This window comes from Suncus etruscus, chromosome 9, assembly GCF_024139225.1.
Source record: "Suncus etruscus isolate mSunEtr1 chromosome 9, mSunEtr1.pri.cur, whole genome shotgun sequence".
NCBI classification, from domain to species: Eukaryota; Metazoa; Chordata; class Mammalia; order Eulipotyphla; family Soricidae; genus Suncus; species Suncus etruscus.
The window spans coordinates 64,280,974-64,307,969 of NC_064856.1; the positions used below are offsets into that span (position 1 = coordinate 64,280,974).

Genomic DNA, 26,996 nt, shown 5'->3' on the forward strand with positions numbered 1-26,996 from the left:
TCCAGAACCCCACCCATCAGGGTGAGGGAAGGCCCAGTAAATCCAGGTGGACTTTTACATACCAAAAGAAGAGGCTAGGGAAACAGAAAGTTGGAGGAAGGGTTACCTGGATATTTCAGCAAAGACCACCCCACCACCACCACCAGAAGGCAAAGGAATAAATTTTCAGGTGTCTAAGAATAAATACACCAGTCACAGAGAACAGGGAGAGCAAGCGCTAAAGTCAGAGCATATCTTAGGGAAAGGTTGCAGCATCAAAGCGGGTGAGAGAAAAGTAGTAAAAGATGAAGCTGGTGAGATAACAGGCACTAAGAATCTTCAATGTCTCCATTGCTGCAAAAGATTTGGTAAAGGAATGACATGATATGGAAGCTGGGTAAAAGAAAGCCAGGAGGAAGTAATGAAGGAGATGAAGAGCATAGTCAAGAGCTGTAATACAAGTGAGTGATGATAACAGTTTAGACCAGGATGGTGCTGAATGTGTCAGAACATGGTTGGCTCACTAATAGACTGTAGAAGTGATGTTAGACAGATTGCAGAATTCCTTTCTGCAAGTTCTGAGTGGTGAAGATATCCCTAAATGTAGGTGGAGTGTGGAGATAGGACTATGTTTCTTTGGGTTGAGGGGTGGGAAGAGGGAGATATCTTCTCAGAACAGGTGTCTCAAGTCAGAACACCTCCATTTATTGTAAACATGGTTTCATACCTCTTTTGGGTAAAATACTATGTTATCTAGTCTGAATCAAATTATCTTCATTGCCATTATACTGCAAATTTTTCATCAGTTATTCAAAGAGCCATTTCATTGCTCAAATGTCCCACTGAGCTGAAGCCCAAATTTATACCTAAAGGGGCCAGTGCGGTGGTGCAAGGGGTAAGGTGGTCCGCAAAGCCAGGAGCGATTTCTGAGCGTATTGCCAGGAGTAACCCCTGAGCGTCACTGGGTGTGGCAATAAACAAACAAATTTATACCTAAAGACATAGAAAAGAATGACTTAGAGTGGAATGTAAGGTGCAACAATTCTCAAATTAAAAGTGGAGTTAGCAGGATAATCTAGGTTGAAATTAGAAATGAAGAACAAGAGGAAAAGGAATTTGACATTTATTGAGATGGAGAAAATAAGGTGAGATTGAGGGAAAGGAAGATCAGGCATTTAGTTTTATATACAACTTTAAATACTATTTTGAAATACTGATGAAAATGTGGGATGTGAGGCTGGAGCATTATTACAGGGATTAACATGATTCCTTCGCATGTGCCCAATTCATGTTTAGTCCTACTGCATGGCCTCCTTCACCATAGAGCCCAAGAACCACTGCATCCCTGGGATTAGCACTGAACTGCCAATGTGGTTGGTCAGATATCCCTAGGACAGTTCACTGGGTCCCCTGATCATTGATTTGGAAACCAATAATGAGAGAGGAAGAAGGAAGGAAGGAAGGAAGGAAGGAAGGAAGGAAGGAAGGAAGGAAGGAAGGAAGGAAGGAAGGAAGGAAGGAAGGAAGGAAGGGAGGGAGGGAGGGAAGGAAGGAATTGGAGGGAAGGAAGGAATTGGAGGGAAGGAAGGGAGGAAGGGAGAGAGAGAGGGAAGGAATCGGAGGGAAGGAAGAAAGAGAAGGAAGGAAGAAAGGAAGAGAGGGAAGGAAAGAAGGAAGAAAGGAAGGAAGAGAGGGAAGGAAGGAAGAGAGGGAAGGAAGGGAGGAAAGGATAAAAGAAAGGGAAGAAGGAAGAAAGGGAGAGAGAGAAGGAAGGACAGTTGTTTTATAAGACTGATATTAAAGGGAGATATTGAGATAGAAATAAAATTTTCAGAGTCTCAGATGGAATTTTAAGGCATAGGTCAAGATGAAATTTTGGTAGTGTGTAAAAAGAAAATCTTAAATCCAAAACTTGAATCCAAATACACTCAATGTTTTAAGGAAGGTGAAAGGAAGTAACTGAAAGAGAACAAGAAGGAATAACTAGAGAAGACAAGAGGTAACAAGTGTGAAAGCCAGGTGGAAAGTATTTTTGCGTTGGAATATGAAGTAATTGACTTGTTCAATGTTGCTAAAGGCCATGAACACTGAGAGCTGGTCTCTAGGACAGGAGGCAAAGAGAGATCTTTGGTGTACTTGAGATGATATATACACCTGTTACTTCATCTGAGAATTGGAAATCATTTACATACCCACCTCAGAAGGATAACTAGAGACCACAGTCACAAAACTTCATGGTCAGTTGGCAAAGCATCATCAATATCAGCTGTCTGTTTTTATTTATTATCCAGTAAACCTGGAGCCTGTTGAAATGATGGGAGGCAACTGTTGGGCACAATTGATTTTTAAAGATCCTTATAGTTCTATTATCACCTCATAAAATGGCTCATTTCCTCCTGCTCATCATCAGGACACTCACTGAGGGATGACCACATTCCCTTCAGAGGTGGAAGCCATCAAAATTGAAATATCATAGTTGTGTTAAGTAGGAATTTTGATAGAGGGTAGAAGCAAAAATAAAAAGAGAGTGGGGCAAATTGTGCTCTTGAGGGTCTTTAGGCAAGATGCCAAATGCTGCCTTCTCAGTGGAAACAGGTCACCTTGTACCTCAAAGCAAGAGCTCCTGGAGAAATTCTTCAGTCAAGAACAGTCATAATCTTGCTAAAAAAAATGCACAAGCTGGGGAAGGACCAGAGGGAGAAGAAGAGGAAGAACAGTCAATGACTAAAGAAAGGGGATGGAATGGTAGTACAATTGGTAGGGCATTTGCCTTGCACACAATCGAACTGGGTTCAATCCCTAGCATCTCATTTGGTCCCTGAGGCCTGATAGGAGTGATTCTTGAGTGCAGAGCCAAAAGTAAGCCCTGATTATGACCAAATGTAGCCCAAAAGCAAAAAATAAAAAGGGGAATAAAGAAAAAGCTGGGGGCCCGGAGAGATAGCACAGCGGTGTTTGCCTTGCAAGCATCCTATCTAGGACCTAAGGTGGTTGGTTCGAATCCCGGTGTCCCATATGGTCCCCCGTGCCTGCCAGGAGCTATTTCTGAACAGACAGCCAGGAGTAACCCCTGAGCACCACCAGGTGTGGCTCAAAAACCAAAAAAGAAAGAAAGAGCTGGGAGCTGCATACATTTGATTTGAACTGTGGCTTCTACATGATCTGAATATGTCATTTGATTTCTCCAACCCCAATTTCCTTATCTGCAGACAGGGCTACTAGCTATTCTTAAAAATGTTCCAGGAAGGGTGGAGAGTGGCAAAAAAAAAAAAAAAGTGTTTCAGGAAAACCCTATGCAAGGCTAAAGGGATAGTATAGCAAATCGGGTACTGGCATTGCATGTGGTCAACCTGAATTCAATTCCAGGCACCACATAGTGTGCCCTAAGCCTTGAATTATCCCAGAGTATAGAGCCAGGAGTAAGCCTTGAACATAGCTGAATGTGGACAAAAAAAAAAGAAAGAAAGAAAGAAAGAAAGAAAGAAAGAAAGAAAGAAAGAAAGAAAGAAAGAAAGAAAGAAAGAAAGAAAGAAAGAAAGAAAGAAAGAAAGAAAGAAAGAAAGAAAGAAAGAAAGAAAGAAAGAAAGAAAGAAAGAAAGAAAGAAAAGAAAAGAGCAACACTGATGCCTGAGGAAATGGACAATAGGGTGAGGTCTCAACATGCATGAACAGTTAATGTCATTGGCTCTTTCTTTAGTAGTTGACTTCAACTTGGCACCCCTGTGTTTCACCTCTCTTGATAAAAACCAGCTCTTAGGACAGACAGGATTAGTTGTTGACAGTACTGTGAATACTACCAGGTCATTTTCACAGTATGCAACTTGCCCTTAAAAGGGAGTGGAAACTCCTTTCCCAAGCACCAGCCTTCCTACACACAGTTCACCCTTCAATCCTCCAACTGGGATCAAGATCTATGTGGTCTTCAGAATGAGAGTGAAATTTAAACTCTAGCTCTGCCACTGACATAGTAAGCAACTGATTTAGCCAGAAAAATGGGATTCCAAGGAATAGTAAGTGTTCATACTGTGTAGTTGTGTTGTAGGGATTAGTGAGATGCCATAAAAACAATAGCACGTAAAAACAATAGCACAGTACTGTTATGAATATTCCTATTCTGGTTCCTGTTCTTCTCCCTCTCTGATCCTGAATTGCAGCCATTTCTCTTTTTTATGGGACAGAGAAAATTATTTGGGCTGACTATAGGACCACAGGTCCAATACAGTTTATAATAATATTTGCAATGAGTTTAGACTCAATGTTTCTGAAGCCAAGAGGTCTTCAGATTAAAAACCAACCAATGAGGTGCTGGAGAGATAGCATGAAGGTAAGGTGTTTGCCTTTCATGCAGAAGGACGGTGGTTCGAATATCAGCATCTCATATGGTCTCCTGAGCCCACCAGGGGCGATTTCTGAGTGTAGAGCCAGGAGTAATCCCTGAGCATTACTGGGTGTGAGTCCCCCCCCAAATCAATCAACAAATGAACAAACAAAAAATAGGTTGCGGTTCAGAATTGGTAGATACAACCAAAGGGCAGGAGCCAGGGGCATGCAGTGCAGAGAAGGAGGTGAGGAGCCTTTTTCAAGCATGGGCATGACTGAGACGCTCAGAGCTGCCCCTTATAGCATGTGGTCTTGGGAACACACAGACTCTCATTCTTACTCTGCTTAGCCGTGGTACTTCCTGGTATGGGATAGGGACATTTTACCTTATATTTCAGGCTATTTTTCACTCTAGATATCCCACCTTCCTCTGTGTCCCCAGGCCCTAGTGATTTGGAACTGGCTCCCTTTGGAAGCCTGAATATGACTAAAAAATCTTTTCAGTATGTTTACCCAAAGCAAAAACCAAGCATTCATCCCCCTAAAGATGGATGTGAGAAGCCCGCCATTTGGGGGAGGGGTGGATTCTTATTTTCTTTTTAGTCTTAGCTCCAGAAAAGAGCATCATCTCAATGAGGCATGAATTATAAAAACCCCAAAGCACTTTGTTTGAAAAAGGTCCTGTGTTGTGGTAGATTAGGGCTCTAAGGAAGCTTGAAAGATTCTGTCCATGCTATAGTGACTTGTTAAAGCAGCTTTTTGTTAAAGTCGGAAGTTCAGCTTGCTTATTATCAGTTTGTCTTTCATTTTTCAGATTATAAAATTCCCAATTGGCCCCATCCAGTGTTCTCCCAGTTACATTTGCCTTCTATTTATTCCCAGATAATCAAAGCTCAGACTCAATGAGGGCAGCCAAGTGCTCTAGGAATTTTCGATGGAACTGTGCAGTCCCTTTCTCTATTCAAGTAGCACAAGCCAATTCTAATATAACTTGGTTAAACATAATTAAGAATAAGAAGACTGTTATTACATGCACATTATAATAATATATTATAAGAACTATGTTATTTGCTCTCCCAAATAACCCCTTATATAAAATAAACTTAAGAAAAGGGGAGGGCGGAAAGATAGCATGGAGGTAAGGCATTTATTTGCCTTGCATGCAGAAGGATGGTGGTTCGAATCCCGGCATCCCATATGGTTCTCTGAGCCTGCCAGGATCGATTTCTGAGAATAGAGCCAGGAGTAACCCCTAAGCGCTGCCGGGTGTAACCCAAAAACCAAAAAAAAAAAAAAATAGGAGTCACTCCTGATGACAAGGGTGGGGGAGGGAGCACACAGCAATGCTTGCCTAGTTCTGAGCTTTGGTGGAGCTGAGAATGGTCCATATAGCACTGGGGATCAGGCTGAGCCTTGATCTTGCAGGGTTTTTGCCCTTCTATTGTTGTGCTACCTCCGTGACCAGTAGATACTTTTGCAATCCCTTCCCTTTCACAGCTCAAAATACTGAGGATTTTCCAGATGACATAGAGCTCATAAATGTACAGTATGATCTAAATTCTGGTAGGCTAGAGTGTGTCTCAATCATACTACTTTCCTACCTGCAAAAGTAATAATACTAAAATGATTGATGGGGCATAATGTTTTCAAAATTGAGAAGACAGGACCTGAGTTGTAGCACAGTGGTAGGGTGTTTGCCTTGCATGTGGCTGGCCCAGGATGGACACAGGTTTGATTCCCAGCATCCTATATGGTCCCCAGAATCAGAGGCAATTTCTGAGCACAGAGCCAGGAGTAACCCCTGAGAGTGCCACTGGGTGTGGCCCCAAAACAAAACAAACAAAAATTGAGAAGACAGGGGCATATGCATGCTCTTGCTAAAGAATAAATTGGTACAGACAGTTGAAAGACAATTCAATAGGCCTTACCAATATTTTCTATTTGCTTCATATTTTAGGGGGGTCTCCCAAACAGTTCCTCCACCTGTTTGAGATGGTTTCTCCAAGGACCACTCCAATGATGGTCAGACAACTAGGTCAGAATGTTCGGTTCTAGTGCCCACAATGCTGTGCTGGTCTGGTCTGGCAGTTCTGAGGGATACCAAGCAGTGCTAGAGGAAGTTTCGATGTGGTACTGTGGTTTGATCTCAAGCCCCTGCATATATGAGGTGTGCAACATTGACCCTTGACTCTCTTCCTGTCCCCTGATTTATATTTTATTAGTTCTGAGAATCTATGACATAGAAAATCTTGGGTATGAAAGCAAGAAATAGTACCCAAATGGTTATCATAGCATCATTTATAGAAATAATTAAATACAACTGATTAAATAAGTTAGAGAATACCAGTTGCTATAGATTTCTGTGTGGACATCAGAAAGAATGGTGTGGCTTTATCTTTTTAACAATTTATTGAGCATGTTTAGCACTTGGATTTAGGCATGACCAAACTGGTCATTCTCCTAGTGCCTAGAAGTTGGGTTCTACTAGAGAATTTTTTTAGTATTTTACTATTTTTCTCTCTATCTTTATTGAGATACATGATTTATAATACTGTCAATGATAGCTTCAGGCACACATTGCTCCAATATTAATGGACTTGCCACCAGAGTGTCCACTTTCCTTACCAGTGTTTTGAGATCCCCTCCTATTCCCCCATCACCCAATTAGAATGGTCTAATTCTGTAGCCAAATTCTCCAGTTCTCTTTGGTACTAGTGAATTTTTGATATTTCAAGCAAAGCATTTTTGCTTTTAAAATTAACTTTCTGCATGTGCCTGCCTTATTTCAACAGAGAAACACAAATGACCACACATAAGCATAATAAGCCATTGATCGTGCAGATGGTGTGAAATAACAAGATGAAATAATTAAAGGCAAGAAGTTGTTCTAATAATCATACATGTGGACCTGCCATCCTCAGAGTTTCCATTACACTTAAAAATACTGATGGGATTTCATCACCATAAACCTAATAGAAGGCACAAACAATTTTTGTTGTTCTGTACTGCAAAAGTAAAATCAATATTTTGTTAGTTGGGATTTGAAAACCAGGACTGCATTGTAATGCAGGGCCAGCTAACTTGGTGTCTACTTTAATACCATCTACATTGATTTCTTTTTTTAGTAAAGTATATATATATATAGGTTTTGTTTTTTTGGGGGGGGGTCACACCCGGCAGCACTCCAGGGTTACTCCTGGTTCTATGCTCAGAAATCACTCCTGGCAGGGTCAGGAGACCATATGGGATGCCAGGATTCAAACCACCATCCTTCTGCATGCAAGGCAAATGCCCTACCTACATGCTTCTCTCTGGCCCCAGTAAAGTATATCTTAAAGAAAAAAGGATTGCCATCCACTCATTACTTGTATATCATATCTTGTATTTCCTTTTATATACATATTATAATAATTTTAATATCTCCAGAATTTTAAAAATTATTAAAAGAAGAGAAATGATGCTGTCTCCTCTACCTGAAAATTTTCCCAAGGTAGGATATCAAAGGAATAAATGAAAATTATGGTACAGAAGACCATATGTGGTCTGATATGATTTATTTAGGAAAAACTCTATCTAATGTAAATACATACATACATACATGCATACATACATACATGCATACATACATAGTTACATCTGGAGAATGAAAGATCTAAAATGTTATACACCAAACTGGTACATGCTGGAGGAGACTATGGGCATGGTAGGTTGGATACCAAAATTAAATGTGCTCATATACAACATTGTGTGATTATAGAGTGATCACACAGATTAAATATTATGATGCTAAAGTTTATTTTACAATAGGTAGGCATTTTTCTGAAATTAAGAATCAAAGACTGGGCTAGAAATATACTACAGGAGGTAAGGTAGTTACCTTAAAAGTGGCTGTTTCCAGCAGTCCCTGATTCAATCACAGTGACCACATATATCCCTGCATAAACACCACCAAGAGTCACTCCGGAGCACAAAGCCAGATAAAAACGCTTGAGCATCTTCGTGTGGCCCAACTCCCTGTAGGAATCAAAGACAAAAAACATACCTGGGATAGATCATGAGAAGTTTTGAAGAAATTGTAATGAAAGTTGGTGATTGCTCCAAGAAGATTCATATAGGGAACTGATCTGCTGGGATTTGCAGTGATATCTAAGGTGGTTTGGGACTATGATAAGGTATAAGAGAGATAGCCAAGTGGTCAGATGTGAGCAAAGTGCATTTTGGCATCTAACCTTTATGGACATGCTGGGAGATGGAAGAGAACTGGTTTGAAAATTAGTATTTAGTTCAAGTTCAAACGAACTGGTGGAGGCCTTTAACCAAAATGGGGCTGACTGAGTGGGAAGTAAAATGGTAGGGTAAGAGATACGAGGAAAGCCAGACCTCAGAGACTTAGCATTGACATCCAGGAGGTAGTTCCACCTCACCTGAGACTTCCTACAGACCTAACTCTCAGTCACTCAAATTTGAAAAGACTGAGAGGTATAATACCAAGAAATAAACTTCCTCTAAAAAAATGTAAACACTCTAAATACAACGTGGAGATGCTCTCCCCACCAACATGTGAATGTAGAGGTGTCTACACCTATAGAGATTCTTCCCTAAGACAAAATCAGGGAACCCCAGAAAGCCTGGGACTGAGGCAAGGGCAGGGCTATAAATTTCAGGAAGATGGGAAAGAGGGTGCTGCCTGCTGGCTTTTCCCTGAGGGGCTCATTTCCACTCTTCATCTACCCAAGCCCAGCTAGATATGCCTGAGTTCTTATCCCTTCTAAGATCCCTTGGCAAATCGAAAAGTCTTTTTGTTTGTTTGTTTAGGTACTATATCTGGCAGTACTCAGGGGTTACTTCTGGCTCTGTACCAGGGTTCACTCCTGGTGGGCTTGGGGTGCCTAGGATTGAACCCAATTTAGGCTCATGCCAGAAAATCCTACCCATTGTACTATTGTTCTAACTTCCCAAAAGTCATTTTATCTCTTTGGGCCTAAGATGCTGTTGATTTTTCTTCCTTCTAGTTTCCTGAGGCAGGTTTCTGGGCAAGGTACTCACCAGCTAGGAGGAAATTTACCAACTCATCCCAAATATGTTCTAGGCACAAGGCCGAGCTGCAAGCCAGCCCAGCAAGTCTATGAACTCCTGAAACTCAGTGACCTATTGAGTTGGCGCCAAAATTTTTCTTCCCCAGCTGGTGATATGGAAGATGGTGCCTAAGTATTGCCAGGAACAATACGGGGGTGGTACTATACAATTCCAGCTGAACCCACTCCAGGGAGATTCTCAAACCAAGCTCAAACTAAAACCTCACTCTTGAAAATATTATAAGCAGCACAGGAAGAGGATTGAGAAGAAAGAGGCATGACAACCTGTGCATAAAAGACATTGATACAATGGTGTGGTTGTGATGAGGTAACATGCATTTTGAAGATACATAAAATTGTAGCCTTACTTGTAGAGGTAGTACACATTCTGGTGCTTAGTCCTGGTTAATCCCAGCACTGTATATGATTCCCCAAGCAGCTCCAGGAATGAGTAATATCTAAGCACAGAGCACGGCCAAATATGGCTAAAAAATCCCCCCCACAAAATACACAATCATGTAAAGTAAGATTATTAATTCAAAATAATAGTAATATTTGGGGAAAATGTGGCAGAAAATTACCCCCAAAAGTGGAAGTTTTTGCTTTTTAGTTTTAGTATTGATTTTGGTTTTGGGGCCACACCCAATGGTGCTCAAGTATTACTCCTGACTCTACACCTGGCAGTGCTGGGAGACGCTGGGAATCTGTCCCAGGTCAGTAGTGTACAAAGCAGTACTATCATCTGGTCCCGTTCCCCAAAAGTTGCATCTCTAAAGTAGACAATCATGAGCTAGAGAGATAGCACAAGGGTTTGCCTGGCACGCGGCCAATCCAAGACAGAGTGCAGAGCCAAGAGTAACTACTGAGCACCACCGAGTGTGACCCCAGCCCGTCCCCCGAAAAAGTAGATGATCATGTAACTGAGATTGTCTCAAAATAATAAAAATCATCATTATCATCTATGGCAAAAGGAAATCGTGATTGTGATACTCATTATCCTCAATGTATAATTAAACACAGAGAGAAACAAGAAAATTTCAAATTAAGGAAGATCAACAAAATTCTGATTTTTATTAATTTGATTTTTTTCTTTTTTTGGGGAGAGGGAGACATTTAGCAGTACTCAAGAACTACTTTCAGATATGTGCTCTGGGATTGTTCCTGGCAGTACCACTGACCAAATCCAGTGCATGTAAAACATGCACTCCACTTATTGAGTATTGCTAACCTAAATTCTAAATACCTTGCCTCTTAACTTGCCTTTTGCAAATGAACATTTTCCTTCAAACTGTTGATTATTAGGCCAGAGAAATAGTATAGGAGTTTGTCTTGTACATGTCCAACCCAGGTTGGATCCTAGCACTCCATAAGGTCCCACTAGGAGTGATACCTGAACGCAGAGCCAGGAGAAAGCCCTGAGTACAGCAGGGTATGGCCCCAAACAAACCAAAAAGATAATTATTAAATTAGTCCTCAAAAAATAGTTGAGGAATAGATTGATGGCGCAAAGGACTGGAGTGCATGCTATGTAGAGGAAAACCCAGGCTTGCTCCCTGGCTCTGCATGCTCCCTCAAAGACCACAGGAATTGGTTCACTGAAGCAGAAGCCTCTTGCCCCAATCCTGAGAGATTGGGAAGTGAGGGTCTGGAAACAAATACTGACACAGGAAATAGTCCACACAAGTTTGCAGAGAATAAACAGGTTCAGGAAACTTCTATCTACCACAACCTTTCATCTAACTAACAAAAGATACTAGCAGGTAGATAGACTAGTTGTGGAACTGAAACCTTAAGTAGCTTCTCCCTGTGACCCAAAGTCTTTGTTGGGAAGAAAAAGCCTACCACCATTGATGGAGAACAGGTAAGGGTAAGGGACCAATTCAGAGGTACTTCCAGTCCATGAGTGACAAGCACAAGCAAAGAAGAATTTTCCTGAATATATTAAAAACTGGTTACTCCAATAGTCCACAAGTTCTGCACTGGAAATGATCCCTGAGTACTGCTCGGTGTGCCTCAGCTCCAATTTTTTTTTAAATTATATCAGTTTCTCATGTTTTTAGGGGGACCTAAACACTCTCCAAAGTAAAGTAATCCTGAGAAACTCTGAGTCTGGACTTCATTATGGCCTTCCATCCAAGTGCTTCTGATCTGATATTGGGGTCATATAGGGCATAGGTGACAGTTCTCTGGGTCCTGTGTTAGCTGTATTGCCATCTGGCCTGGAAAAAGCCACTCAGCCCCCCAACACACATTCTGCCTTGTAGGCTGGATAAGCTATGCAGAGCCTGCTCAGACTTTGGCTCTAGTGGGAAGGGTAGATTAAGTAGAAAAGCAAAGATAAAATGACAGAGGCTATCCGTGTCCACATGCCCAGGCACACTGGACCCTCTACCCCAACACCTGGGATTTCTGAGTCTCTGAAGTCCTTATATCCTGGGAGGAATGGTTGCAATTAGTTGCAACTAGTGAGCCTCAAAGGTAGGTAGGTAAGAAAGTATGGATGAACCAGGGTACCCTGTTGGAAGCCTGTGCTTCTAGCAACTCAGCTCTCCTCTCTAAATATCTCCTCACTAAAATGCTCCTTTTTTTTTTTTTTTTTGCAGAGCGATGAGGTTCTCACGGTCATCAAAGCCAAAGCTCAGTGGCCAGCATGGCAGCCTCTCAATGTGTAAGTAGCCAACAGACCCCTGTGCCACCCTGGTCCTGGCTCATCTTTCTCCTCAGAGGCCCCACCAACTGTCAGGCCTAATGATTATATTTTTAAAGTCAGTCTTGTGCCTCAAGTGGAGAAGATGGTGCTCTGCCCCTAAGTGTTGTGTCCCATGTGCCCTCAACTTCTCGAGAGTACAGATTTTTTTCCTCTAGGGCTTCTGATGGCTTTGGCCTCCAAAGGACTAACAAAGACATGATCCACATCAAGTTAATTCAGTCAACCACCATGGTCTGCTCATTTCTGAGGCTTCAGAGCACAGAAGTAACTCATGGATAGTCAAGGTTACTTCCCAGTTTGTCAGTCCCTATTCTTTTCTGTTTTCTCTATTTTTTGAAGTTCTTATCCTCCCCTTTGTTCTCAAGACCAGAGGTAAGTAAGCTAATTGATTCCAAAATACTACTCCCTAGGTTGGTAGATAGAGATAAAGATGATAATAGATATGTGTGTATAGGAAAAGTGACAGATGAAAGACAGATAGAACCATATTCTTCTTGGACACCACTCTACATGGCCCAGATGGGCCTCATCGTTTCCAAACTGAAGCCCATCAATACCTTCTTAATACTTTACAAATGAGTCTTTAGTATGCAGTTGTCCTGACATCGGCTTATTCTTTGATTTTTTCTTCTCACTTGGATTATTTAAGTCCTACCTCTTCTGTCACCTCCCCTATCTTATCCCTCATCCAAACTATTATCAGAGCAATCTTTCAAGAATCCAAATAGGATTCTCCTTCTTAAAAGATTTTTAGAACACCGCCCCCCCAATCCCTTAGCCTCCAGGATCAAGTCTGCAACCTGAACAAACAGAATTCAGGAGATAGACTTGATGTAAACCCAAATGCTCAGAATCCCGGCATAAAGAACCAGCAGCAGAAGCTCAAGATCAAGTGGGAGATGAAATTTCCTGAGCCATTGACTGCTCATTTTTTTTTTACCCCACTCAGAAATCCTAGTTCTGGTTTTCCTTCATGATGCCTGGGTTTAGAAATGTGTCAACTACAAGAGGCAAAATCTGGAAACAACCCAAGTACCCAAGAGCAAATGAGTAAAAAAAGAAACTGGTACATCAACACAAAGGAATACTACACAGCTATTAGAAAAAATGAAGTCATGAAATTTGCTTATACTTGGATGGATATGGAAAGTATCATCCTTAGCTAAATGAGTCAGAGGAAAAGGAATAGATATAGAACGGCCACATTCATTTGTAGGACAGATGGTATGATGATAATATAATAGAGAAAAGGACAGGAGGACTGGTCCATTGTAGAAAGTTTTATACAAATTGTGGGGACTGCAGTTAGGGCAAAGAAAGAACCACTATGAGAAGTATAGTTGGAAATGATTACTCCAAATAAAAACTGGGTGCTGAAAGGCGACAAAGTGATATACATGTACGCCTTCAGTAACAATATTAGAAAGCACAGTATCTAAAAGAAAAGAAAAGGAGCGTGAGAGAAAAAAGAAAATGTCTGCCATAAAGATACCTAGTGGGGAGGGCAGGAGGAAGGGCGGGAGGGGAAACCAACCGGAGACATTGGTGGGGGGAAATGTGCACTGGTGAGGGGATTAGTGCTGGACATTGTATGACTGAAACTCAATCATGAACTACTTTGTAGCTGTGTTTCTCACAATGATTCCATTAAAAACAAAAATTTTTAAAGAAAGAACCAGAGGTTTCCAAACTAATTTGGCCTACCATCCCTAGCCCCTTTTCAGAAAATAAAAATCAATCAGCACCCCGTGAAAATCTATTTTCTTGTAGAGAACACAGAGAAATCACTTCCAAGGCTAGTACCATCTCCCCATCATTCCAACATCTTGGTGGTTATCACCCACTTTGGGAAACTACTGAAAAATAAACTATAAAGCAATGTTTCAGGGAGAAAAGAGGGAATAAGGGACAGAGACAAGGAAGAACTAAAAAGAAAGCATTTTCACCTTGAACATCTGCTGAAGCCAGGTATTCTACCAGGCACAAAAATTCCTTTTAGTACTATATCTTCATACTATTCCCATGAGGTAAGGATTATGATCCACTTTTTTAATAGTTAAAATTGATGCTTGAGGGTTATAAGACAGATACAGAGTCAGCATCCAGCTTGTCAAAGAAGGAGGAGAATTCTAGTCATCAACAGGTAATTCTGCTGCCTGCAGTCTGCATCACAATAGATTTCACCAATTAAATAATCATTTTAATCAATAAAGATCTGTGTATCTGCCAATCAGACTTTGATTAACCTGAAGTTAACAATGTAATCATTAATTTGCCTAATTCCTGCTTCATGGCAAACTAAACACACGTGTGACTTTCCCTACCTTCTGTCCTAGCTAGGGCGATAGAAGCTTTTTATTACCTTCATAAATATTTACTGAGAACCTCCAAAGGGAAGCACTTTGCAGGTGCATAGAGACCCAGTACAGAACAATTTCTTCTCTGTTCAGTGTGAGACACATTAATCAAAGATATATTGCTGTGTCTGTGAAGTAAAGACCTAAAATGCCATGATAATATTTATTTGGGACCTAACTTAGCTAGAGGATCAGAGAAAGCTTTTTTCAGGAAGTGGCAAGTGAGCTAAGAGCTTAGGACTTAACTAGGTAAAGAAGCAAAGCAAGGGCCAGAGTGTTGGGTAGAACAGCAGGTAAAGTGCTTGCCTTGCATGCAGCCAACCCAGGTTCAATCAATCTCCAGCTTTACATATTGCTTCCTTTAGCACATAGCCAGAAATAACTTGCAGGGGTCTCAAACTCAATTTACCTGGGGGCCGCAGGAGGCAAAGTCGGGGTGATCCTTGAGTGCAAAGTCAGTAATAAGCCTTGAACATTGGGCGGTGTGACCCAAACAACTAAAACAAAACAAAACAAAACAAAAAGATTCCTCTAGGGCAGGGCCACAAAATGTTGTAGGGAGGGCCGTTTGCGGCCCATGGGCCGCGAGTTTGAGGCCCCTGCGAATGAACACAGCCAAGTGTGACCCAAATTGTATCCAAGCACTGCCCCCTATTTTCCCCACTCAAAGAAGCAAAGCAAAATAACCTTCTAGAAATCTAGAAAGACTTTAGAAGAAGGAAGTAGAGCAGATACTAAAATGTACCTGAAGTCCAAGGTCAGCTTAATATAGAATAAAGTGTGAATTCAAGACATACCATATTATTAGGAATTTCTTTTTACACTAAGAGTAATGGGAAATTATTAAAGGGTTTATTTTGTTGTTGTTTGGTTGTTTTGTTTTGTTTTTGGTATTTTGGGCCACACCTGCCTGTGCTCAAGAGTTACTCCTGGGGCCCGGAGAGATAGCACAGTGGCGTTTGCCTTGCAAGCAGCTGATCCAGGACCAAAGGTGGCTGGTTCAAATCCCGGTGTCCCATATAGTCCCCCATGCCTGCCAGGAGCTATTTCTGAGCAGACAGCCAGGAGTAACCCCTGAGCAATGCCGGGTGTGGCCCAAAAAAAACAAAACAAAAAAAAAAGAGTTACTCCTTCCTGGCTTTGCACTCAGAAATCGCTCCTGGTAGGCTTGGGGGACCATATAGGATGCCGGGGATCGACACTTGTGTGTCCTGGGTCAACTGCTTGCAAGGCAAATGCCCTATCACTCCAGCCCTATTAAAGGGTTTTAAACAAGATGACAATCTTATCAGATTTTCATTTTTTTTTCAACAGTAAGGCTCTGCCTTTAATATAAAAATAATAACTATAATAACCAGACTGATGGGAGGTCATTATAAATATTGGTGAGATTTACTTTAAAAAAGCACAGTGATGAGGATATGCCTGAGAGGGGAGCAAAGATCAAAGAGCTTGTGTAGGAGCAAAAAACAACAGACTGTAGACAGGTTGCATAAGGAGGGCGAGGGAGGAATTGAAAAATGACTCTTGCTTTGCACATGGAATTTGAGCAATTGTTTTGCACATGGAAGAAATGAGTTTGAGGCCTAATACCATGTAGATCCCCAAGCACTAATGAGAGCAGGCCCTAAACCTTGATGGTTGAACCACCATCACCACCCAAAAAAAGACCATGATAAAGGCAGAGAAGTCAAGATGCCTCCCTGGGAGTATGGAGATACAACAGCTGATAAGGCACTTGCCTCACCAGTGGCCAAGCTGGATTCAGTCCTCAGCACCCCATACAGTCCCCCCAAGACCCTCTATAAGTGATCCCTGCACACAGAGCCAGAAGTAAGCTCTGAGCACTACTGGGTGTGGCCATAAAACAAAAAATGAGAAAAAATGTTTTCCAGGTGTCTGTCTGGGATAACTAATGAGTTGCTGGGATTTCTCAGAAGATGAACAATTGATGAACTTCAGTTCTGGATGTGTTAAGCTGAAGATTTCTAATTTGAGGGCTAGAGGATAACAAAAGGATAACATAAATGCCTTGTATGTATGAGAGTTTGAGTTTCTTTTCCATCACTGAAAACATACATAATAACAATACCCAATTGGAGCTAGTCAGTGCACAGTAAAATCTAAATTCTAAAACTCAAGGAGAATTCTACACTGAAATTGAAAATTGGGTTCACAGTCATACTACCTTGAATGCTTCTGAATTTATCTGAAATAAAAAAGTGGGAATGGGGCCAAAGCAATAGTACAGTGGGTAGGACTTTTGGCCTTGCATGTGACTGACCTGGGTTCAATCCCTCTGTATACCATATGGTTACCCAAGCACTGCCAGGAGTGATCTATCCCCTGAACACAGAGCTAGGAGTAACTCCTGAGCACCAGGAAGGAAGGAAGGAAGGAAGGAAGGAAGGAAGGAAGGAAGGAAGGAAGGAAGGAAGGAAGGAAGGAAGGAAGGAAGGAAGGAAGGGAGGGAGGGAGGGAGGGAGGGAGGGAGGGAGGGAGGGAGGAAGGGAGGGAGGGAGGGAGAGAGGAAGGGAGAGAGGAAGGGAGAGAGGAAGGAAGGAAGGAGAAGGAAGGAAGAAGGAAGGAATGGAGGAAGGAAGCGAGAGAGGGAGGGAGGGAAGGAAAGAGGGAAGAAGGGAAGGAGAGAGGAAGGGAGGGAAGGAAGGAAGGAAGGGAGAGAGGAATGGAGGTAAGGAAGGAGAAAGAATAAAGAAAGGAAGGAAGGAAAGAAGGAAGAAGAAAGAAAAAAGAAGAAAGAAAGAAAAAAGGAACATTGGGAATAGTCAAAAGATGAGAAGTAATACCAAAACCAAGGACAATTTTTTTTCCTATCTGGAAAGAGATCTTGCAGATAAGAGACAAAGACTTAGGACAGAATTTTAAAGAATACCCACAATCTCAGGGAGGATTTGACAGTGGAGAAAAAAAGAAAAGGAATCCCTAGAAGTTGGAGGAAGAAGCTGGGTGCCAAAGAAGTTGACAAGCAAGAGAGCCCTGAGCTATGTCCAGCCAGAAGATGGAAGACTCAGGACCATGTCATGCCCATTGGATTTGCCAACCTGAAGCTCCTCTAACTCGATGGGGAGTCCTTTCTGAGGGTGAGCAGCCAGGAACCAGGAAATGGGAATTGAAAATTAGATTAGGAAGTTAGCAAATTCAGGCAACTTGTGAAGTTTGAAGCAAAGAAAAAGACTCGGCCGTTTTGCCAAGGGAAGAGATTCAATGAGTTCTTTTTCTTTTTAAAGATAGGAGCCACTTTGATAAAAATTAAAAAATATATATATTTTAATATATAATATATATATATATATATATATATATATATATATATATATATATAGTTGGAGTAACATTTTTTCACATTTCACTCACTCCTCAGACTCCCAAAGACCACATTGGGACAAGACTAATTGCTGGCAAACACTGAGACCTCCCAACCACCCAAACCCTCACTGCAACCAGCTTGTTAAGGGAAAGAAATTTTCCTTTGATTTTCCCATACCCCACTCTCTTCTTTCCTCTTCCAAATCTCATTAGGAAGTCAAATTAGGAAGCCTCCAAGCAGCCAAGTTTTGTTTTGTAGAAGCAGCCCTGCCCCTCCTTATCCAGCTTGCTCGATTGAGGTTAATAGGATTCCAGCCTCCCTCAGGCCAGTGGACAGCCAGGGTGACCTATTTTGTGAGGTCCTGCCCATGGAAACTGACTTGTTTTTCAATGATCTTCATCTTTTATCCCCAGGACCACTTCTCAAAGGACAGCCATGAATGAACAAATTAGCCACTGACTTGTTTAGCTCAATAAATCAAGCTGTGGGTAAGAGAGTCCAGATCGCAGGTAGAGAGACACAGCAAAAGGCAGATTCTGAACAAAATCCACATCCTACACTAGTTATTTTTTGACACCTAAACAGAAAATGTACAGGTTTCCAACAGATAGATTCCAAATCTCCACCCCATTCCTTCAGTAGAATCAGAATGCTGGGGGATTAGTGGAACTTTTAAAAAAATCATTTTTAATCCTTTCTCACTGTGAATCCTGTAAAGAATTGTGTCCTTTCATTATTCCTAGCTATTTTTAATTAACATTTGACCTGACCATGCTCTTTGTTTGGTGACTGGACCTTAGACATATGTTGCCCTCCAGAAATTCTACCTCTGAAAGGTCTGTGCCCCCATAATCAACCAAACTCAGGAGGAAAATAACATTTTTCTCTCACATCAGTCCTGGAAGTTTCAGGGCCCTCCTGTTTACTGTGGTGCTTGCTCAGGTCCATTGACGTCCCTGGGATATTACAGGAAGACTTGGTCTAGGTCTAAAAGGGCAGGCTGTAGATTGGATCTGCCAGATGGAGCTGGAACCCTAGATACCTCCAGGTTATAAACGCTTTTCTGGGACTGCAAACTTCATTCAAAGCTTCTTCCAACCACCGAAAATTTAGTTTTGCAAGTAGTTCGAGTGCCCCCTACTGGCTGATTGGGTCGTTACAACTTCGAAAGTTTGCGACTGCTTGGAATAAGGAGACTCAATTGTCATCAATTACCTTAGTCTCTCCCTGGTGTAGTCCTGTAATTTAGGATGTAATGAAAGTCGCGATAGAGAGCATAAAAATACTTGATAACAAATACAGCACAGTACAAAAGGCTCTTACCTTGCACCAAGCCAACCCAAGTTTCATCCACAGCACTACATGTGACCCACTGAGGCCTACCTAGCGTGATCCCTGATTACAGAACCAGGAGTAAGCACAGCAAGGGAGTCCCAGAAATAAAAACAACATGGAAAATTCTTTATTATATCTCTTCTCTTGATGTTCTGGCAATTTAATTGATTAAAGTTGAATGAGGAACAAAATCAATATTTAGTGAGTCCTATTACGTGGAAGTCACAATGATAAAATGTCCTGGAATAAGTATCAATATGCTCCTATTTGCAGATGTTATAACTGAAAGAATAGGTGGGATGGCGATGAAAAGATAGCATGGAGGTAAGGCGTTTGCCTTGCATGCAGAAGGTCGGTTGTTCAAATCCCAGCATCCCACATGATCCCCTGAGCCTGCCAGGAGCAATCTCGGAACATAGAGCCAGGAGTAACCCCTGAGCGCTGCGAGGTGTGACCCAAAAAACAAACAAATGAAAAGAATCGATGGGGTAAAACCCCTAACACATAAATACTAAATGGCTGGACCAAGATCCAAATCCAATTATCCCTTCATTGGAATATCACTGAATTCTAAATAGCACACTATTATACTATCTCTCTGTTGAGTGAAGCACGGTCCTATGCCTTCATTTAGTTTTTAATTTTCTTTTACAGATTGTCTGCTAATCACTTTCCCTTACCTATCAAAATTGCTGCATTTTTCCCTAGAGGTTTGGATAAGTTCTGTGTAGACTCTAGATAGGAATACTTGACAGTCACACAAAATACACACTTTGGCTAACATGCTATTTTCCCTAATACTGTTGTTTCATTGCATAGATGTTTTTAGTTGGGGTATGTCTCAACTAGATACTTTGGCAACTGCTTTGATTCTTTTAAAGCTGAGAAAGTAAACATTCCTTAACAGATTACATTTGTATGTGATATGGATCCCATTTTTAAACATTATAATTTCAAACATTACAAATGGAAGTCCAATTCCATTTGCTGTATAGTCTTTCCTTTTGCCCTAATTTTGTACAGACTTTACTTAATCTTCTAGAGTCTCCAAACTGAACTATTTTCCTTCCTTTCTTCTTTCCTTAAGCAAATGTATATGTCAAAGGATGGATAAGAACTCTTTATTTAGGGAATAGAGAGATTTAATAGCAGGCAAGGCACTTAGCTCGCATGTAGCTGACCCGAGTTTAATCCCTGGCACCCTATATAGTAGTACCTTAGGCCCATCTGGAGTGATCCTTGAGCCAGGAATCCTTGAGCATCACTGGGTGTGGCCCCCCCAAAATTCCATCTTTATCTCTTGGATTAATCAATAAATATTTATTGCAGTCCACTATATATATATATATATATATATATATATATATATATATATATATATATATATGCCAAGTTCTAAGCCAGGCACTGAGACAGAACTGTAAGCAAGACATAAATAGCACTTACTCTATGGAACCTACTGGGAAAGGCATAAAATGAGCAAGGAATTCAAGGAAAGAGTGGTTGGCAGGCTCTAGGAAGGCATTCCTTGTGATTCTAAGCAGCTGGAGGAGAAGTTAGAAATAATTTTTCTTACATTACATTAGACTGAGAGTCCACACAGCATTATGCTTGCAAGGAGCTTTGCTGTTCTCACTGCCAAACTATTCTAGGCTCATGTGATGCTTTTCTAACAGCTCCCAGGGCATACTTATGGCACTGGTCCAAAGACTGCACTTCACAGACCACTCAAGAAGACCCTCCCAGAAAATGCAAGTGCACAAGGGACCTGCGAGGGCTACAAGAAGCTCAGGGCAAAGGAGGGCTGGGGGGAGCAGCTAGACTCCAGATTACCCCAGGAAATTGGCCTGACAGTTAAAAACAAAACTAGGGCTTGGCTCAGTCTCTCATCTGTCACTCAGGAACCAGGATCCACTTTACTAGGGGCTTCAGGCTCAACTGTGACATCTACACAGGAAGGCTTGGCTTCCCCCATTCTCTTGTCTTAACTCCATGAGTTTATTAGTGTCTCTTCTCTGCAGTTATAAGAGTAGGAACAGGGACTTTGGTGCTGGCACTGAGTCAAGTTTTATACATTAATTCTCTCTTGAAACAGAAATCTTTTGGAGGAGACACATAAGGACTCCCATTTTAGAGGTTTAGACACTGAAGCACAGTCTTGGCAATGTGTCAAGAACACATAACTATAAAAGTTTATCTCTATTTGGGATCAGCTCCCCTGACTTCCCAACTATATAGAAGCCACTTGCCTTGCATGTGGCTGGCCCAGGTTCCATTCCCAGCACCACCTGTGGCCTTCCAAGCTTGCCAAAAATGGGCCCTGACTGCAGAGCCAAGAGTGAGCCCTAAGCTCTGCCAGGTGTTACTCAAAAAAAGCAAAATAATTTAAAAATAAAATAAAATGTGGGACTGGGAGGGTTCAAGGAGATCACTCAAAGGATTGGAGTTAATGTCCTTCATGCATGAGTGCTTGAGTTTGATCCTGAACATCCCATGGTCCCCCACCTAACTCTACCAGGTTCGCTTCTGGTGACCCTGGTATGTTTCTAGTCAAGGTGACCATGGCAGCCCTCAACACTACTGGGGAGTCACCCTTTCCCCCATAAAGGGTGGTATCAAGATGCCCATCCAGTCTTCCCTGTGTTCATTGTTTGTTCCCATCTGGCCTACAAGATCTAGGATTATAGGCCCAACAAGTCTGAGGCTTCACTCCCTGAAGATAGGTGAGGGTAACCAGAGCAGCTGATCCCAACACAGAAGCAAATGAACATACATCCCCCCCAATATAAACAGCTGAGGTGGAGCAGCTGCCAGCTGGATTGTACAGACAAATTGGTTCCCAGCCAAAGAGTCTCAGGAACCGAAAGCCTGGGGACAGACAGAGCATCATGACAGGGCAGACTTCAGACCTCGGTCCTCACTGTCTATGTCTCCCAGTTCACTCACCAATCTGTGCTTGCTATTCTTCTCCGCACTGTTCAAATCCCCTAGGACTGTCAAAAATATTACAATAAAGCCACCAGGCACCAGTGTGTGCCTAGTGAATAGAACCCTCAACTGGAGCACATAGTGCTGGGTCACCCTTAAGATCTCTTCTTAGTGACACCTAGAAAGAAAGAAGTGAGAATAGAAACTCTGAGAGCTTGTGGGTGACAGTCAAAAGTCTCTCTGGACACTGGCCTGGAGGACAAAGCCAGATGGCATCTAGGGCCTGGGACTTATTGGAACAAGACACCTCCTTTGGTGATGCTCTCAATAAAGTAGATACTTCCCTGGAACCAAGGAGTTATGGTCTCTCTGTCCTGCCACTTTATTAGAGACTTCAGACAAGTCACATAACCTTGAAGCACCTCAACATACTCAACCATGAATTAATCTCCAATGCTGTGAATTAAAGGAGAGTGCATTGGGAAGATCTGGGGCACTGTCAGATTGTCAGACTGTTTTCACTTGGGAGCCTACAAGTGTGAACCCACACAGCTGGGCTCACACAGGGTACACATTCATTTTTGTTCATTCATTTTTTTATTATTTTATTGTTGTTATTGTTTGGGCCACATCCATTGGTACTCAGGCTAATCCCAGGTTTCACTCAAGAATCACTCCTGGTAGGGCTCAAGGAACCATATAGGATACCAGAGATTGAACCTGGAAGGCCATATGCAAAGCAAATGCCCTACCTTTTATAACATTATTTTGGTTCATTGTTATCTGCACTTATTGCACATCTGCTTTGAGTCAGGGCCCATAAATAAGGCCACTGGGGAGATAGGACCTCTGCTGTCCCCAAGTTCACATACCAGTGAGAGATTGGCAGTCAAAACACAGCTAAAGAAATTAATAAGGAGGACCCAAAGAGATAGCTCGAAAGTAAGGTACACACCTTGCATGCAAGCAATCCCAGCTTGATACCTAACACTACCTGGTCACCTAAGCATGGAAGATACAGCCCTCAAAGCCCTGGAGCTGCTAGGGTGGTCCGGGCATTGGGGCCACAGCAGCACAGCATCCTCAGACCTCACACTGAAATCACCAGCAAGAATAGCTGAAAACCACTAGGAGAGAACCCCCTCCCCAGCATCAGGAGCTCTCTCTTGCAAAAAAAAAAAAAGCGAAGAAATGAATATATAAAAATAATGGTAAATGTGGCTACACATTAAAATTGTTTATAGGAGTAGCATCTATGCATTAGGAATTTAGTAGGAGGCAAAATCCACCTTTCCCATGGTCTTACCCGATGTCCCTCAGAGCAATGGTCTGTGTGCTTGGTTTTCAGGAGAGCAGCACCCTCGGCTGAATTCTCAGTGGACAGGACACGCCATTTAATGTCCTTCCTGACCATGATGGGTCCAAGTCCCGATTGGAATGTGGGCTTGTCTGCAGAGGATCTGTGCACCAAGGAGTGTGGCTGGGTCCAGAAGGTGGTGCAAGACCTGATTCCCTGGGATGCCGGCACTGACAGTGGGGTGACCTATGAGGTGGGCATTCTCCTGGGGAGCTGAGTGACATAGCTTCTTGTGAACCTCCTCTTTGTTAGTTCTGTCCAGATATCTTGGATGGGTGGACACATGGAGATACTGCAGGAAGTTGGAGTGATAACATCAGGATGGGCCAGATTCTGAAAGTTTCCCAACAGCCCAACTAAGGAGCTTGGATTCCTGTCTGAATATCAATATTTCTTAGATATGGTCAATACCCAAAATACAACAAAAACCTGTAGCCATCAGTAATCTTGTGGAAGAATAATCTAGAACAGATGATGGTAAATCATGACTTGTGAGCCTCTCTGAGCCTGCCACTTGATTTTTAAATGAAGTGTTTGAACCCCGTCTCTTTCATTTGATACATGCTATCTGCAGTTTCTCACCACAACAGCTGAGTTGAGTTGCAGGCACAGTATTCAGTCCCATGAAGCCTAAAATAGTTATCATCTGACTCTCCAGAAACAAAAGCTTTTAGGCGCCTGGTCCGGTAAGACACTCTGGATTCTGGCCAACTTGGCTGAGCCATTTCCTACCTGGGAGGATCTCTCTGAGATGTGTCTTCCTCATCTTATGTCACCCTACTTCACACAAGGAGTTTGAAAATGCAGAGACAGAGTCTCCAGCAGAGCATCTATTAGCAGTAGTGTTCTATAAATATAACATATATACTTTTTTTTAATGCATATGAAGATTTTTGCTCTGATCTTATAACTATTCCATTGCTTTAGTGGTGTGCTTTGATTGAGGGTTCCCAGTCAGGGCTTAGAAGCCCAGGAAGTCCAAGAACAACTCCTGATACTGAGTGATTGAACACAAGGGTCTGAAGATGTGGCACAGCTCAGGCACAGTGACACAAAGGACACCAGAGTCATACCAGGAGCACTGGGCTGGAAGGGCAAAAGGGAGTTCTTTCATGTGAAGGGTGAAGTATATGTGAAGCTAAGGACTGAAGTAGGGTTAGATGCATGCAAGCCATGTGTCCACATCCCTTTAATATCTCCCAGGACCTACTTTTTGTGATTTTAATCCATTTTATCTCACATATCTCTGTGCTTTCCCCTATCTCCATTTGCAGTCACCCAACAAACCCACAATTCCTCAGGAGAAAATCCGGCCCCTGACCAGTCTGGACCATCCTCAGAGTCCTTTTTACGACCCAGAAGGAGGATCCATTACTCAAGTAGCCAGAGTTGTCATCGAGAGAATTGCCCGTAAGGTACTTGACTAGAGTTTTACCCTGGTATGGAACCTATTACCAGGCGACCATTTTTCTTTCTGTTCAAGAACTGGGTGGGGGCATAACTCGGGAAATTCTGGGAGCTTCTTATTTCATAAAGTATAAAAGAGCACAGTTAACATAGTATGAGTGTTTCACAGTCAGCTAAATTACTTAATCCAAGCTAATCTTGAGTTTAAAATCAATTACTAATATCTGCCATGGATCAGGGACCACATATATATATATATATATATATATATACACACACACACAGACACACACACAGATATATACATGGAATGAATATGAGATTTTGTCCTTCCATATGTTCATATTCCTCTTTTTAATGTTAACCTCTCATGAACAATTTCTTTTTTTATTTTGGGGGGGAGGGTCACACCCAGTAGTACTCAGGAGTTACTCCTGGCTCTGCACTCAGAAATTGCTCCTGTCAGGTCTAGGTCCATCCTGGGTTGGCCTTGTGCAAAGCAAATGCCCTACCGCTGTGCTATCTCTCTGACACTCATAAATGATTTTTTTTTGCAGGGGGAACAGTGCAATATTGTACCTGACAATGTGGATGATATTGTAGCAGACCTTGCTCCAGAGGAGAAAGATGAAGGTACTTGTGTTGTTTGCTTTTGAGGTTATAGGAAACATAAATTGGCATGCCCTTCTAAGAAAGCAATTTGCTAATATGTTTTGAGAGCTATGGAAATATTATATACTTTGACTTTGTAGAACTATCTTAAAAGATTTCTCCTTAGAAAATCTTCAGAATTCTTAAATCTTCTTAAGAGACTAACCCAAACAAGACCATGCACAGGAACAAAGCATGTGCAGAAGAAACTTTGGGAAGTTATACTGGAATATGGAGTCACAGTATTAGCACTTGAAAATATTCATGTAAATTGCATTTACCCTGGGCCAGAGTGGTAGAGAGTGGTAGGGCGTTTCCAGGACAGATGTGGGTTTGATCCTCAGCATCCCATGTGGTCCCCCAAGCCAAAAGTGATTTTTGAGTGCAGAGCCCTGAGCATAGCTAGATGTGCCCTCCCAAGAAAACAACAACAAAAATAAAACAAAACAAAAATAAATTGGGGCCGGTGAGATAGCATGGAGGTAAGGCATTTGCCTTGCATGCAGAAGGGTAGTAGTTTGAATCCCAGCATTCCATATGGTCCCCTGAGCCTGCCAGGAGCGATTTCTGAGCATAGAGCCAGGAGTAAACCCTGAGCGCTGCCGGATGTGACCAAAAATCAAAACAAAAAAATTGCATTTGCTCAAGATTTGATTATTTAAATCATACTGTGCTCTGATTATCACACTCACCTATAAGACAGAAGAGGAGATAACACTCTCCTGGAAAGAAAATGAGTCCCAGATCCTGGTCAGGAGGAAAGGTCAGAGCCATCTATTGGTTGAGGTTTTCTCATGAAGTCAGAAATTAGCTTGGGTTCTCAGTGACAATAGGCAAGATGCTTTCCTTTCTTCCAGGATTTCTTCACCTACAGTACCAGCTGCCTGATAGTACATTGTTGCAAGGATAAAACATGCAAGGCACTGAGGCTAATGTTGGTACATTATAATTGCTTAGTGGGCACCAGTTGCCCTTACTCTTACCATAACAGCTAGTAAAATGGTCAGAAAAATGACACAGCAATGCAAACTGCCTCAGATAGGCCTGTTTATGGGTGGGTACAGCTCTGCCAAAAGGAGAATGTAAAGAAATTCCAGTATTTAGGGGATGGGACAGTGAGAATTGCTTCCCTAAAAACACATTATTTAGATAATTAGTGGTGAAATTGTAATGCAGAACTTTAAAAGGAGATGAGTAAATATCACTAAGAACCAGAAGAATAAGTGCTGGCGGGGATGTGAAGAGAAAAGAACTCTCATTCACTTCTGGTAGGAATGCCATCTAGTCCAGCCTTTATGGAAAACAATATGGAGATTCCTCAAAAAACTGAAAATTGAGCTCCCATATGATCCAGCTATACCACTCCTAAGGATATATCCTAGGAACACAAAATACAATGCAAAAATTCCTTCCTCACATCTATATTCATTGCAGTGCTATTTACAATAGCCAGACTCTGGAAACAACCAAGATGCTCTTTAAGAGATGAATGGCTAAAGAAATTGTGGTATATATACACATGGAATATTATGCAACCATCAGGAGATGA

The 26,996-nt window shown here is 41.9% G+C and overlaps 1 protein-coding gene across 2 annotated transcripts in view; it reads left to right on the plus strand.

Annotated features, from left to right (window-relative positions):
• The window catches only part of SPON1 (spondin 1), a 341,451-nt gene that overhangs the window by 302,507 nt on the left and 11,948 nt on the right, over positions 1 to 26,996 (plus strand). For both annotated transcript variants that reach the window (XR_007498919.1, XM_049781005.1), the window contains exons 7-10: positions 11,978 to 12,042; positions 23,381 to 23,582; positions 24,664 to 24,804; positions 25,354 to 25,429. Coding sequence is in view for 1 of the 2 variants with exons in the window: in XM_049781005.1 (XP_049636962.1) it covers positions 11,978 to 12,042; positions 23,381 to 23,582; positions 24,664 to 24,804; positions 25,354 to 25,429 (484 nt within the window). In the remaining variant the exon portion in view is untranslated. The remainder of the gene's footprint in view (positions 1 to 11,977; positions 12,043 to 23,380; positions 23,583 to 24,663; positions 24,805 to 25,353; positions 25,430 to 26,996) is intronic.